General features: G+C 40.7%; 1 protein-coding gene across 3 annotated transcripts in view; it reads left to right on the top strand.

The window, feature by feature from the left end:
* Positions 1 to 14,327, top strand: part of MYO1B (myosin IB) — a 166,943-nt gene that overhangs the window by 110,105 nt on the left and 42,511 nt on the right. For all 3 annotated transcript variants that reach the window (XM_072961578.1, XM_072961577.1, XM_072961579.1), the window contains exons 10-13: positions 318 to 465; positions 742 to 860; positions 6,580 to 6,666; positions 7,432 to 7,497. In XM_072961578.1, coding sequence (XP_072817679.1) covers positions 318 to 465; positions 742 to 860; positions 6,580 to 6,666; positions 7,432 to 7,497 — 420 coding nt within the window. The remainder of the gene's footprint in view (positions 1 to 317; positions 466 to 741; positions 861 to 6,579; positions 6,667 to 7,431; positions 7,498 to 14,327) is intronic.

Raw genomic sequence — 14,327 nt, 5'->3', positions numbered from 1 at the left:
TCACCTCTCAGCCTCCTCTCCTTCCATCTTCCTCTTCACGTGCCCTGCTCTGCCACAGCTTGTGAAATACCCCGGGGCTTCTTGAACTAGAGCTTAAAACCGCTGAACAAGATAGAACCCCACATTGGTGCTACGTCAGGTCGCTTAATAGATTTGCTTTTTGGAAAGTTTATCCTGGGACACTTTTTCTTTTTCCTGTTGTAGTTATTTTTCTGTTTGTTTGTTTGTTTTCAGAAACAAATTGTTACATAGTTTATTTTTAAAAAGTAATAAAGAACTACAGAAAATAAACTGGTGCCCTCCCCCTCCCCCTCCAGAATGCCATGCAGATTGTGGGTTTTATGGACCACGAGGCCGAGTCGGTCCTGGAGGTGGTGGCCGCGGTGCTGAAGCTGGGGAACATCGAGTTCAAGCCCGAGTCGCGAGTGAACGGCTTAGATGAGAGCAAGATCAAAGATAAAAACGGTAAGTACGCGAAGAACCGACTCCGCTTAGCGAAGCTTGCTTTGAACTTCTGTCCAGTTTTTAATATAGAAAGTAAAACTGGCTTTTTATTGCGTTGAAAAAACTTTCTAGTGAAACTGGGCGGAAATAAAATCGCAGCTCACTTTGGAGTCTTTTGATTTATGTATTTTACACTGTTCGGTTTGCAAGTGATTTGGAAAGAACAACGTTAAGCCTGGAAAGTGATTCTTAGCAGCAGATACGTAGTCACCCGTTGTGTCCGTCCTCCCGCAACAGAGTTGAAAGAAATTTGCGAGCTGACCGGGATCGATCAGTCGGTTCTGGAACGAGCCTTCAGTTTCCGAACGGTCGAGGCCAAGCAAGAGAAGGTTTCAACTACACTGAATGTGGCTCAGGTGGGTGAAACGTCATGTCCAGAAGGGACATTTTAATGTCTGTGCTATTTTTATATGAGTGGGAACAGAGATTTTATTGTTCAGGCTTCTGCCTTAACTGTCACGCTGTATTCAGACAGATAAACATCCCTGCCCTCATGGAGCCTAAAGTTTGGGCAGGAGGAGCCAGGCAAAGCAGTAGATGTAATAAATAAATGTATATATGAAGCTAGCAGGTGGTAAGTGCAGACAAAGAGAAGAAAGTAGAGCGAGTAAGGGAGCTCTGTAGAGTTGGGGGCAGAGAAGGTGAGTGAGCTGGGAAGTGACGAGAGTGTTTTGAGCACTAGTGGTTTGATCTGCCTTGTCCTCGAGGGGGTCTCTCTGGCTGCAACGTGGAGAGCAGAGTGTGGGGGACAGAGGGGCGTCTCAGTCACTTTGGCTATTATAACAGAACACCATAGACTGGGTGGTTTAAATAAAAAACATTTGTTTCTCACAGCTCTGGAGGCTAGAAGTCTGAGGTCAGGGTGCCAGCATGGTCAAGTTCCTGATGAGGGCCCCCTTCCTGGTTTGCAGAGAGCTGCCTCCTTACTGTGTCCTCACACGGCAGACAGAGGGAGACTGAGAGCAGGAGTGTGAGAGTGAACTTTGGTGTCTTCATCGACTTACAAGGGTACCAGTCCCATCATGGGACTCCACCCCCATGACCACATCTACATCTGATTGCCTCCTAAAGGCCCCACCTCCAAATACCGTCCCACCAGGGAGTAGGGCTTCCACACGTGGATCTGTGGGGATGTACACACACATTCAGTTCACAGCACAGGGAGCACACAGTTGGGAGCTAACCCAGAGATGACGGTGGCTTTTGAACCAGGTGGTGGCAGTGGAACCATGGTGGCGACATCTGGTTACATATATATATTTTAATTTTTTAGCATTTTACTCATTTTGTGGGGGTTTTTTGTTTGGGGGGTTTTGGGGGGGTAATTAGGTTTGTTTGTTTGTTTATTTAATTATTTATTTATTTAATGGAGGTACTAGGGATTGAACCCAGAACCTCATGCATGCTGAGCATGTGCTCTAACCACTTGGGTTATACCCTCCCATCCTGGTTATATTTTGAAAGCAGATGCAAGAAGATTTGCCAGTGGTTTGCTCTGTGTGGTAGGAAAGGAAGAGAAGAGTCAAGGATGACTCTTGACATTTTTGACCCAAGCAGCTCGGAGAATGGAATTGCCATTTATTGATTTGGAGAAGCCCACTTGTGGTCAGATGGCCAAATTGGCCTCCCTGCTGTTCTTCTTGTTCCCTCCTCCCCTCCACGTTTAGGCCAGTGAGGTCTTTGAGCAAGTCCTAGTTGCTTACATCTTCTCCCCTTTGGCTCCCGGTTGGATGGATAGATGTGTACCTAGGAGCTTGTGGGCCCCCTTCCATGGAAACCCTTTGCTGTATGGTGTAGGTATTTTCCCACCAGTCATTGCTGATCTGGGCTAGAGTTAGATGACTCATTCAGGACTTTTCCACCCAGGCCGACTTTGTCCAACTCTATCCTCATCCTCCTTGCAAGTAGCCTGAGGCATCTGTAAGATGGTAGAGTGGGTTTAGTCTCTCTGCTGCTCTGAACTAGTCTCTCTGGCTAACCTAGGAATGCCTGCATGTCTTCAGCTTTCTTTCAGTGTTGATTTCTTATTTTAGGTGAACAATTTTGACTGTGGAAATGCTGTACCTTTGTGTATGTGTAGTTCGATGTGTAACAATCCTTTTCTAGCTACGGCTGTTGTGTTCCCTTTTTCCTAAGTCACTACTTCTGCCACCACATCTGTCTGAGTCAGTCTTACTCTTTCAGAGTCAGGTGATGAGGGACTTGACTTCATCAGGAGAAATTTGCTGAGAGCCTGTACAGCACAAGCCCCGTGTAGACCATTAGTAGACACAGAAGGGATTCAGGAGGACTTCCGGAGAAGACAGTTTCTGGGCCAGTCTTTGAAGGATTTAGATGTATAAAGAATGGGCAAAAGGGCATTTCAAAAAGAAAACAGTGAGAGAAGCCAGGTTTGGAGTACAGATCAGGAAAGGGTTGATCGAGCGTGACTGTAGCTTGAGATATGTGAAGAGGATTCAAAGCAGGGTGGCTGGAGTCAGAGAGTGGAGTGTCTGCAGCAGGGATTCTCAGATCGAAGGGTGCAACAGAATCACCGGGAGGGCTTCTTAAACACAGTTTACAGCCTTGCGCGCAGAGCGTTCGGTTCAGTAGGTCTGCGGCAGGACCGGAGAATTTGCGTTTCTAACAAGTGCAGAGGTGCTGCGGCTGCTGTTCGACCCAGGGATCATGCTTGGAGAACATTTCAATAGCCAGAGTGGGGACCGTGAGGTAGAAAGTGGTGTGATGAGAAAAGTCTATTTCAGAAGGCCCTGTAGGAATATTTCATATATATGTGGGATATATACGTGGACTATAAATATATGGAGTATATATATGGGTATATATGGAGCATATCTATATTTTGGTCTGTTTTTATTATGTGCCTTACTCATGCTTTTTAATCATCCTCTATAGAAACCAGGCCCAGGTGCCTCTTACTTTTATAAGCTTGGGTCACCTTGCATCACTGGGTAAAACTTTTCCACATTCTTTTAACCTTTGGCGTAAAAGAATTTGGCTTGAGATCTTTGATTATTCAGCTCCTTTTTCAAGTTTTTTTTTCTAATTGTAGGGTTTAGAGTATTTGTTTCTACCAGTCTTACTGCCCAGAAGGTTTTGATTGCTGTGAGACATGATTTGATTTATTAACTTTTCCTCATAGCTTCAATTCCTGGGCCCTGTTATCATCTTTATTGCCCTATGCCTCATTTTCCCCAGGCATTTAGATCTTTCCCCAGATATAATAATTCAGCTAACACTGAGATAATAGAGACTCAAGACAGAGTTCTCATTCAGCATCTACCTTATACTCTCTCCTTGGCTTCCAGGGGCCTCTGTAATCTGACCCTGCACAGCTTGTCTCCGTTTATTCCCTGCGAGCTCTAAATGCCATACTGATCTTTCCCTGGGGCTTTTGCTCCTGCTTGTCCCTCACCCTCACGTCATTGCTGATTCCCCGTGCCTACCTAAATGGTCCTCTAATAGCACCTCAACCAGGGAGCCTTCCTGGATCACACAGGCCTCTGATTCTCTCGTCTCTGAACTCCTTTTTCTTCTGCAAACTCCTTTGGAACCTGCACTCTGATTGTTAGGCTCACTGATTTGAGCTCCCACGCTCCACTGTAAGCTCCCGGAAGATGGGCCCCATGTCCCTGCCCCTCTGTGTCTCCACTTATCCTGCTGGCCTGGGTCACGCCTGATCCTGGTCGTCACAGAAGTACATCCCACCTGGGATTCTTCTTGGTGAGCCTCATGCAGCTGCAGAAATGCATAGTCTTTTCATTTGTGCTTAGATTCTGAGATGGCGAGTCAGCACACACAGTGTCTTCTCATTCCTCCGCACCTTGTTAGTGATCCTTAAATGGAGCAAACCTTCATGCCCTTACTTTGGAGGATATTATAGTGGAAATTAGGTGAATCAGACTCAAGAAGTTAACGGGTAGGGGGAGGGTATAGCTCAGAGTGGTAGAGGGCATGCCTAGCATGCGCGGGGTCCTGGGTTCAATCCCCAGTACCTTCATTCAAAAAATAAATAAGCCTAATTACCTTCCCCATTAAAAAAAATTGAAAGAGAAGTTACAGGTCGCACGCTGACAGGACCTGGGGCCAGATACAGCTCAATGGGCATATTTTTTTTGATGAATATTTGAGGAAAGGATAGTTTTTAGTGTTTGTTTTGTTTTGTTGGCTTACTTTTTAATTTTTGAATTTGAATGCATTTAACCTGGCCGGCATCCTCCAGCCCCCTCAGATCCCACTGCTTCCCGATCATTCCTGTCATGCAGTCCCTGGAAGCATCTGAGTTTGAGACTCCTGGCCTAAGTATTTGAAGGAAACAAAGAAGGTTAATTCTGGCTGTGGATACACTTTAAAAACTATAGAGCAGTTTACCAGAATAAGTTGTCACTGTTAGTTCAACTGCATACTGAAATGGTGGTTTGCTGAAAGCAGATGGCATAGAATGAAGGAGGCTGGATGATGTGATGATGAAATAGGATCTGTTTACAAATGAGTTGTGTTTGGAGATAACTTGAATGTACAAGAAGAAAGGAGAAAGGGTTAAGGATGAATTATACAGGCTCACGAGGCAGTCATAGAGGAAGAGGATACTTCAAACATCATAATTATAAATACACCTGTAGACTTACTGTGTGCCAGGCACTTACATTACCTGTTTTAAGAAAATAAAAACTAGAAGAAGAAAGGGTATTAAAGAAAGGACATTCATTTAAATTAAGGTTTCTTTCTTTGTGTCAGCATTTTACATACATTTTCTGCCATGGAATTATTACTTCTCCTCCCAGCACCGCACCTCCCACCCCATGAATAGTAGGCTTTATTTTTTGCCAACTTCTAGGTGAATTTTCTCACCCTCGCTGGAGTAGCTGCCTGAGACTTAGGGAGAAAGTCTGGGATTAGCATGGAGGTGTCAGTGAAAGGGAAAAGGTACTCTCTTTCCAGCAGCAGTGCACTTCCAGGAGGGAAGTTTTTACTCTTCATTTAGGAAGAATTGCAGAGAAAGAATTTTTACATGATCTAATAAATTGTGTTCTGTATTAAAAAGTAATGATGTAATGATTTACTTTAATACCCAAGTTTCTACTTGTAAACGATGAAACACACACACATATGGCCAGAGTGTTAAAAACAGCAGCAAACGTCCAGCTTTCCTTCCCTGGGGCCCGTTTCTTCTTGGGCTGCTGCCACCCATCTCCAGGCTTCCCGCCTCCCTGAGCACTGGTATCAAACATATCATTACTTGCTGCCCACTCGGCGCCCATGTGTTTAAGGGTAGTTAGGTTTTCCTGACCAAACCCAACTTTCTCCGGCCTTTGTATTGTTAGTCAAGGTCAAAGAGACATATGTGTCTTCTGCCTCTTTGTCAAGTAGCTGTGAACAACTTTCAAACAAACAGATAAGCAAATAAAAGGGTTTAATTTTTATAATATGAAGTGTTATCCAACAGCATGCTGTTATACTACTTATTATGAAGGTTTTTTTTTAATGCTCAAAAGGTCGAATGAAGAAGAATATTTACAGATCAGTCAAAACCATTTCAACATATTTCCTTTGAGTTTCCTAAATGTAGTGGTTTAAAAAACAATAGTTGTCACTATATTAAATCTATAAGTTTTTTATTTTCACAAAACATAACTTTTTCGTTTCATTATCTAATTTTCTTAATGATCATTCAAAATGACTATGTAACTTCCCTTCCAGTGGGTGCTTACTTATTTATTTTACTGTGCCCCTGTTGTTGGACTTCTAAATTGCTGTGGTTTTTCTCTGTTCCATAACATTGAGATGGATATCTTTGTGGAGAAAACCTCTGCAATATTTAGAACTAGTTTTCTGGGATATGAAGAAGTGTAATAACCGGGTATAAACAATTTGCCTAATTTTCTTAATGGCGTGACTGTTCATCCAGAGTACAATAGAAATGCTCTGAAAGAGATTTGAAATAAAAGAGCTTTCATGTAATATATTAACTATCATATATAGCAAATAAAAGATTTTTTAAAAATCTTCATTGCTTTATCGAAATTAAGCATTGTGGTAATTGTGGTTATTGAGCTTTGCCTTTTTTTTTAATAGGCTTATTATGCCCGAGATGCTCTGGCTAAAAACCTCTACAGCAGGTTGTTTTCCTGGTTGGTAAATCGAATCAATGAAAGCATTAAGGTACTGAATCTCTATACCAAGTGAATCCGTTGTAATAAATGGTATTCAGAGTATAAACATTAAATTGAAGAAGATATTTTAATTTTATAATCAGGTAATTGATTACCACCTGCAAAGAGTATTCCTTGGAAAGAATTTACCTTGTATGGTATTGAAATTTGTCAGCGGTTCTATTTTGTTTTGCCGTGTATTATAAGAAATCTCACCCATGAATAGTCTGATGGTCTTTGCAGAGTTACTGTGAGAGGCAGCAGCCCACACGTCCTGGTTGCGGCTCTTCTACTGACTAGTTGTACACACTTTGCTGAAGAAGTCACTTGACCTCTCCAGCTACTAATATGTTCTTCAATGAAATGAGGGTATTGGACTAGGTGATTTTGAAGCACCCTGCCTGTTGTAAGATTCAATAATCTCTTTTTTTTTATAATTTAGCATGTAATATAGCATCTACTAAAGAAGGCATAATAATACCTTCTTTAGAGAAGTCTGTTATTTAAATCATTACTATATTAAAATTTTATTAATAATAGCTATTGTTAATAAATTGTTATTAAATTAGTAAATTAAAAAAATAAACTATTATTAAAATTTCTGGAAGATTCCATGCCAGTATCCTATCTCATATGTTGAACATACCTAAATTATAGTTTTTCTCCTAAGTTTTGAAACACAGTTAACTTGTAATATATGTGTATATTCCTTGGTATACTTTTAGTGTTATATTTCATGCTTCAACTAACCTATCAATTTGAAACTTTTTTTAAGGCACAGACAAAAGTGAGAAAGAAGGTCATGGGTGTTTTGGACATTTATGGCTTTGAAATTTTTGAGGTAAGCTTTTTTCTATTTTTTAAAATTATCATTATTAAGTGGAACAATTGGAAATTTAAATCACATATTCTGTAGGTAGCATTAATACGATTCATGTGACTTTGAATCTACAAATGACCTTTGTAAAGATGTAACAAAATGTTTGTGTGTGTGTGTGTGTTTGTGTTTTAAGTGCAGAGGTCCAGCATGCTGGAGAGGGTGCTGTTTAAAAAGACCTTCTTATATTAGTACTTGACTTTTGAAATTGCAGATTCCAAGTTCTTACTGTGAAACTTCCACCGGGTATATGGCCATTATGTCTATAGTCATTGGTTCGTTTGTAGGTTGCTTGTAAGTGAGGTAGGATGGTGCTATGAAAAAAGCCAGGAATGGCAGCGCCAGATGCTGGCCCCTTCATCTCCACTGGATTCTGGCAGAGCGGGTCTGGATTACATGATTTGTTGGGGTTTACCCAGGTCTCATCCAGCTGTGCTCTTCCAGTATGAGTTCTGCTACAAAGGTTGAAAAAAACTTCTGAAGTTCATAATGAATTTTTAAAAAAGACTTCATGCTTATTAAGAATTAAATATTTAAACATTATAGACTTACGCTAGAATTTCCTTTAGGGGCTGTTTTTAAAGGACCTTTTAAAATACGTACTCTCACTTTTGGAAGTAGTGTTTCAGTTTGGTTCAGGAAAATAAGTAGGTCAGGCTCCACCTTTCTTAATTCTCCCCACAAGTGATGATTTGTGAATTCCTTTAAACAACCAGGCCCTACTGAGAATGAAATGACCACCCAAAGAATTTACATGTTCCAAATTATCAGGTTCACGGAGTCACAGGAAAAACATCAGCCCATTCCCTGCAGCTAAGCCAAGCCTTTTTAGGAAACACCTTTTACTTACAACATTTATTTGGGGATAGTACCTCTCCTTGCTTTATCTAGTGTTGAATAATTACTGAGGATTGTCTTGCAAGGATTGTGGTAAGTGTGATGTACGTTGTCTGATTTAATTGTCACAACAGCCTCATGAAGTAGCTGCTGTTATTATTATTTCTATTTTACAGATGAGAAGGTGAGGCTCTGAAGGTCAAGTAACTATACCAAGGTTACACAGCTACTAACTGGCAGGCTCAGGACCTAAATCTTAGGCTTCCTTGATAAATGGTGTAGGGCCTTCTACAGGGCTTTTCTTCCCTTTTCTCCAGAAACTCACATGGTTCCCAACATCTGGAAATAAGGAAAAGTCCCAAATGCTTTAAGTCTCTGATGCTCCCTACTTCTGCGCCTTTGTCATCATTTCATGCTTCTGGCCAGCATAGGGAGCCCTCCCAGAGTCCCTCTGTGCGCTGGAGGCTGGGTGTGGGCCACTCATGCTGTGTGCTGCCCTAGAAAACTGCCCTTCAGCACAGTGTTTGCTTATATAGGTGCCCCTTTGGCAGACTCTGCAGAGGAAGGCTTCCAGTTCCTTGTTTTTCGTTTTTGTTCTTTTAAAAAGGGAAGAATTCAAGATTTGTAAGAAAGGAGAATTACTTGAGTCTACTCAGAAGTCTACTCTTTCTGGCAAGACAAGTTACTGTCACTAAGTGGATACTAAATGTCAAAGACATTCTTCACAGTTTGCAGGGAAAAAGATTTCTTACCTGGCACACTGCTGATCTTTATTTACATGGTCTCATGAACAGGGCAAAAACAGAGATCTCACTAGCAAGTTAGAAGAAAAAGTTATATTCAGTGATATTTCTAAAATCAAACTGATTTTATTTTTATTTTGCCAGAAAAAAAAATTATTAATCCTTAAATCAATGGGCAGGTACTTAATGTCACATCACACAATATATGGAAACTTAAAAAAAAAAAATCGGATCGTGATGGGACATTGGCCTGGTTTCGTCTTCCAACGTGTCCTAAGATCTAATTAGCCATGAGAAAAGAGAACCCCATAGTCCTCGGGGAACTGAGTGACACCTCATGAGCAATTTGACCAAATAAGTAAGAGAATCATTTCTTCAGTATTTATTCAGTGCCTGGTATGAGCCAGATTGCAGCAGTAAACAAGGCAGAGATGTTCTTGCCTGCATGGAGCTTATGATCTTGGTCCTGAAATTGAGGGTCTGTTGCTAGCTGAGGACAAATCCTATCTGGTAGGAAGATCTAATCAGGAAACTAGATTACTTTTTAGAAGTGTTTGCTACAGACCTAATCAGAACAGGATTTAGATGTTCCAAGTAGAAACATCCTGTAACTTGCCACTGAGTGAAACACCCTTTAGCAAACCAGGAATATTTTCCCCTTATGGTTAATGCAGGTTTCTCTATAAGCCCATCTTTCTGAGCATGCTTCACTTCTGCAAGTTGTATCACCATTTTTCTCAACAGTGCTGCAATTATGGACTTTATGAAAATGCCTGCATTGTGTTTCTAAACGGTCTTCTTCGTTTCTTTAGAGGAACATACTCCAGCTCAGTAGTTCTCAAACTTAGCTGCATGTTGGAATTACCTGGGGAGCTTTTGAAGATTCAAGTGTCCAGGCTGCACCCAGGCCAGTAAATCAGAATCTCTGGGTGTAGAGTCCCAGCAGGAGTATTTTAAAGCTCCCGGGCAATCCCAGTGTACAGTCAAGGTTGAGACCAGCTGCTCTAGTAACCAGGAATCTTCAGCGTGAACGGTAAATTCCAAGCGTATGTGGTGCTCTTGCTCTTTGACCTTTACACAAGATGCCCTTGTAAAACATCCCGCCTCACCTACAGTTCATTTTAACCTAAATGTAATCTGTGTATATGTAATATTTCTAAAGCCAAACAGGTTACATTTCTACTCTTTTTAAACAGAGGTTTCAGCAAATACCAAATTCAACCAGTCATATGCCTATCATAAATCTTATGATGGCCATAAAATCTTTAGAACTTAATTTCCCTTCCCCATGCAGTAAATGCATTTTCTTCCCAGTTTCTTGAGACAATGAAGATTTACTTTTCATTATAGTTAATTGTTCTCTTCATTTTCCTGCCTAAACCTTCTTAGATTAATCTCTCAAACATCTTGATTTTTAATAATCTATTTATGAATTTTTTATTTTATAAAAGAGATTTGGTTGGGCACTCTTAAGATACATTTACCTGCTTTCTGATACAGAATTAGAATTTTTTTTTAATGTTTTCACATACGTACCCCAGATGCCATCATGTATTTCCTGGATTCTCAGCAGAATTGGAACACGTGGAAATGTCAGGGAGCTCATGGGATTAACACTAAGCCAGATAATCGAGGACTTAAAAGCACCACAGGCCAGAGCACATGGGCTCAGAGCATGACTTAGGAAGAAGCATTCAGACTCCAGCACATCAGTGCAAAAATGAAAATTTCTGAGATATTGTCTACTCGACTGGAAATAAACTGATAGAGTATAGAGGAAATTGTGCCTTGGTTCCTCAGTGAAAACTGACTGCAGAAATTAAGGTTCTGCCTTTTGGAAAGCCCTGGGCACCACTTTAAAAATTGGACAGGACACCAGAAAAAAATTTTTTTTGAATGTTTCTAATTCTGCCTCTTGACCCTGCTGACAGTTCCCATGAGAACATTTTTCAGCTGAGCCGGTGGAACCTTTCATTTACTTTGGTCTGTCTCTAAATGGAAGAGGCAAACTGATGCAGTAAACCATGGGATGATGACACACGGATTTGACTGCAGAACATTCCAGTGCCAGCCGGGTGAATAGCTCTGCCTGGCTGGCCGCATGTGATCTGATGTCAGTTTGGAAAACAGATGAGTGGAATATCGATACTAAAAATAAGGTGAAGTGAATTAAAGTTCATTGAGGAGAAAAATCTAGCTATAAATCCTAGTAGAACACAACCAGTGTTGCAAAGGAAGGTAATTATAATCCACACACTCCAGGTCTACACAGTGAAGTCTGGATATTCTTGCAACTGAAAACATGGCCCCAGATCTCTGAGGAATACTTAACGGCATCTACGTAAAGATAACAAAAGCTGTTCTTTAAAAACATGAAACGAAATTTAAAACAGTGTTGGGCAATCTAAATTGATTCTTTTTTCTAAGTACTTCTCTAGGTCTTAAACTGGACAGGTATTTTCCTGTAGGGGGAGATCTGTCTGTGTCCTGTAGTCCAAAGCGGAACAGCAGTGGCTGAGTACTTCACTTTTCATATGATTGATCTAGTTTGTTCTACAGGCAAAACGCTAGTTACTTTGAATCAGGCTCTCTTACTCATCTTGACCTTAGAGCCTCATTGAAAGTGGCCATGTATAGTGAGGGTCTGGTAGGCTGGGTGTGATGACTGTTTCAAGTAAAACAGTCTAATATTTGGGGAGGTGTCAGTGTCAGCGAGATGAACTGGTAAGTTCGTCTCATGATTATAGGATTTGTTTTCTAAAATATTTTTAGAATATTGATTCTAGTTATAGGCGACACCTTTTGTTCCAGTTTTTTGCCTTTAACGTTTGTCCTTCATGTGCTATAGAGCTTAGAGTTGAAGAGGAAGGAGACAATTTAAAGTAGATTGTAAAACGGAAATGGTGAGAATTAATACTGTTCATCATGCAGATTGCTCATTCATCATTGCTCTTGCTTTAACTTTTTAAATCAAAGCCTATTTTAAAATATTAAGAGCACTGTAACCCTAAAAATTTTCTAAAATTGACCGTATTTGGATGTGTACCTGGAAGAAAAATGTTTTATATTTAAAGGGAAGTTTTCTGTAACTTCTGCTAGTCTTCAATTTGAGGAATGTCTGAAAAGGAGAATACATAATGCTAAAATGTTTTTCTCTTATTTTGAGGATAATTTTTTCAAGTTTACTTTCTGGAGAAAAAAAGTAGTTCTTGGATTTGGGGTCCATTTCTTAACATGATTTGTAAAAATGGATTGCATAAAAATGGATTTTAAAAGTGCATCACATTTTTCTGTAGGAGCAGCATTGTAACTGGGACTGGCCGAGGGCTTTCCACCAAGCCGGTCTTTGCTAGGACCTGCAGCACATTTTGAAGCAGTGATACAGCCCAGCTCCTCTAAGTGCTGTTACACTTATAAAGTTATAATTTAGATAAATACACTATTTCACCCTCTATGCAGGAGACTTCGTTGTATGTGAAATATGGAACCCCACCCAACTTGTTATATCCAAAATTTGACCTCAAATGAAAGTGTTGAACCATGAGAAGTGTCAATTAAATATATAATTGATAGCAGTGTTTGCTTAAGTGAGTCATGGTCTTTGTGTTTGAACTGCCCACCCTCACCCCCTGCATCTTTCCTATCGCCATCCTAATGACAGAGATGACAGAGCTGCCTCCTTTACTTTACATCTTCCTTCCAATATTTATTGTTTTTAAAGAGTATAAGATTTAAATACCTGTCTTAAAGAGTGTATCATTAACCTTATTTATTGCCGAGAATATACAAATGTGGTAACAGGCCAGTATTTCTGATCCATCTTTCAAAATCATCCCAAGTGGAAACTCATGGTTGATATTTAGGAGTATGAACTATATTGGGAGTAAGACTTTCTGTGTCTTTGCTATTGGAAAGATAGATTCAAACTCTGGAATTCTTTTTTGTGGGGGGAGTGGGCAATTAGGTTTATTTATTTATTTTTAAAGGAGGTCCTGGAGATTGAACTCAGGACCTCATGCATGCTAAGCATGCACTCTACCATTTGAGCTATACCCTCCCCACCAAACTCTAGAATTCTTGATAGAAGCCCTAGAGTTTAAAATTTTGGTGTACTTATTAGTTACATACTTCTAAACATCGTAAGTGCTTACTACCTCAATTTACATTTAGTGAATACAGCATCAAACCCAGATATCTCTCTGTTTCCCTGTGTTTTCTAGAACAGCCCAGCAGGGGTGGAGGCAGTTCTGAGCTTCATTTAAGGGTACTGTCTGATGGAAAGTTCAGGGTGTGCTTGTTGGAAGATGTTCCCCAGAGTTTCAGTGTTATCCCTCAGTCTTTAGGGATAAGTGTGCATTAGACAGTGGAGAAAAATTCCATGCATGGAGCCTGGGTAGAAAACTGGACGGAGAGGAGGTGAGTCATCCATGGGAGCAAACTCCTGCCCACTTCCTCTTTTAAAGACTGATTCATGAACTGACGTGTACAAGAGAGTGCCCGGCTCAGGGTTTGCTGGCCACCCACATGCTTCTTGGCGAACCAAAACTACATCCAAATACCGAGTTGCTTTGGAGTCTTCATATTCATGTGATGGTTCCTAGACCCAGTTCAGCTATTTTATAAAGGGGAGCAGGAAAACCTGGTGATACTTAATGTCTGTATAAATGGAGAAATGCCTTGGACTTGTGCAAGCCGCAGCTATATGAACTGTTCCTTAATTTCCTGCAAATTATACATTTGTGCAATTTATTTTTGATGATTTGTGAAACCTCCCCCAAATGTGGACAATGTCAACAACTTAAACATGGATCACAGGAAATGTGATTGCCTTCATTTTCAGCATTAACGAATCGCTCGGGCAATTCATGACTTGTTTCGGAGGCTGTGAGGTGGGTTTGCGATAGATGCTGATAATATTTCTGTGGGGAGGTAAGCTGGCTTGTGCCTTGATGGTTATGTCTTTGATTTTGGGTTTTGCTCTTTATGCAGTGGAGTGAGGTCAGAGAGTGAAATTTTTGTCTCCAGAACACTCTCCTTACCCTCTCATTTGTGTCTGAAGGGGAGACACAGCACGTGCAGCTCACAGTGGGTTGCCGTGGTGGGAAAGGGGAGATGCTCTAGGTCTTTCTGAATCTCTTTACCCTTTCGGTGCCTCTGTCCCTGAGTCTTTGGGTTGATGTATCAGACACATCTGATTTTTCCTGATAATTTAAA

This window comes from Vicugna pacos, chromosome 5, assembly GCF_048564905.1.
Source record: "Vicugna pacos chromosome 5, VicPac4, whole genome shotgun sequence".
Taxonomy (NCBI): Eukaryota; Metazoa; Chordata; class Mammalia; order Artiodactyla; family Camelidae; genus Vicugna; species Vicugna pacos.
The sequence above is the reverse complement of the archived record's forward strand: the minus strand, read 5'-3'. Positions and strand labels throughout refer to the sequence as shown.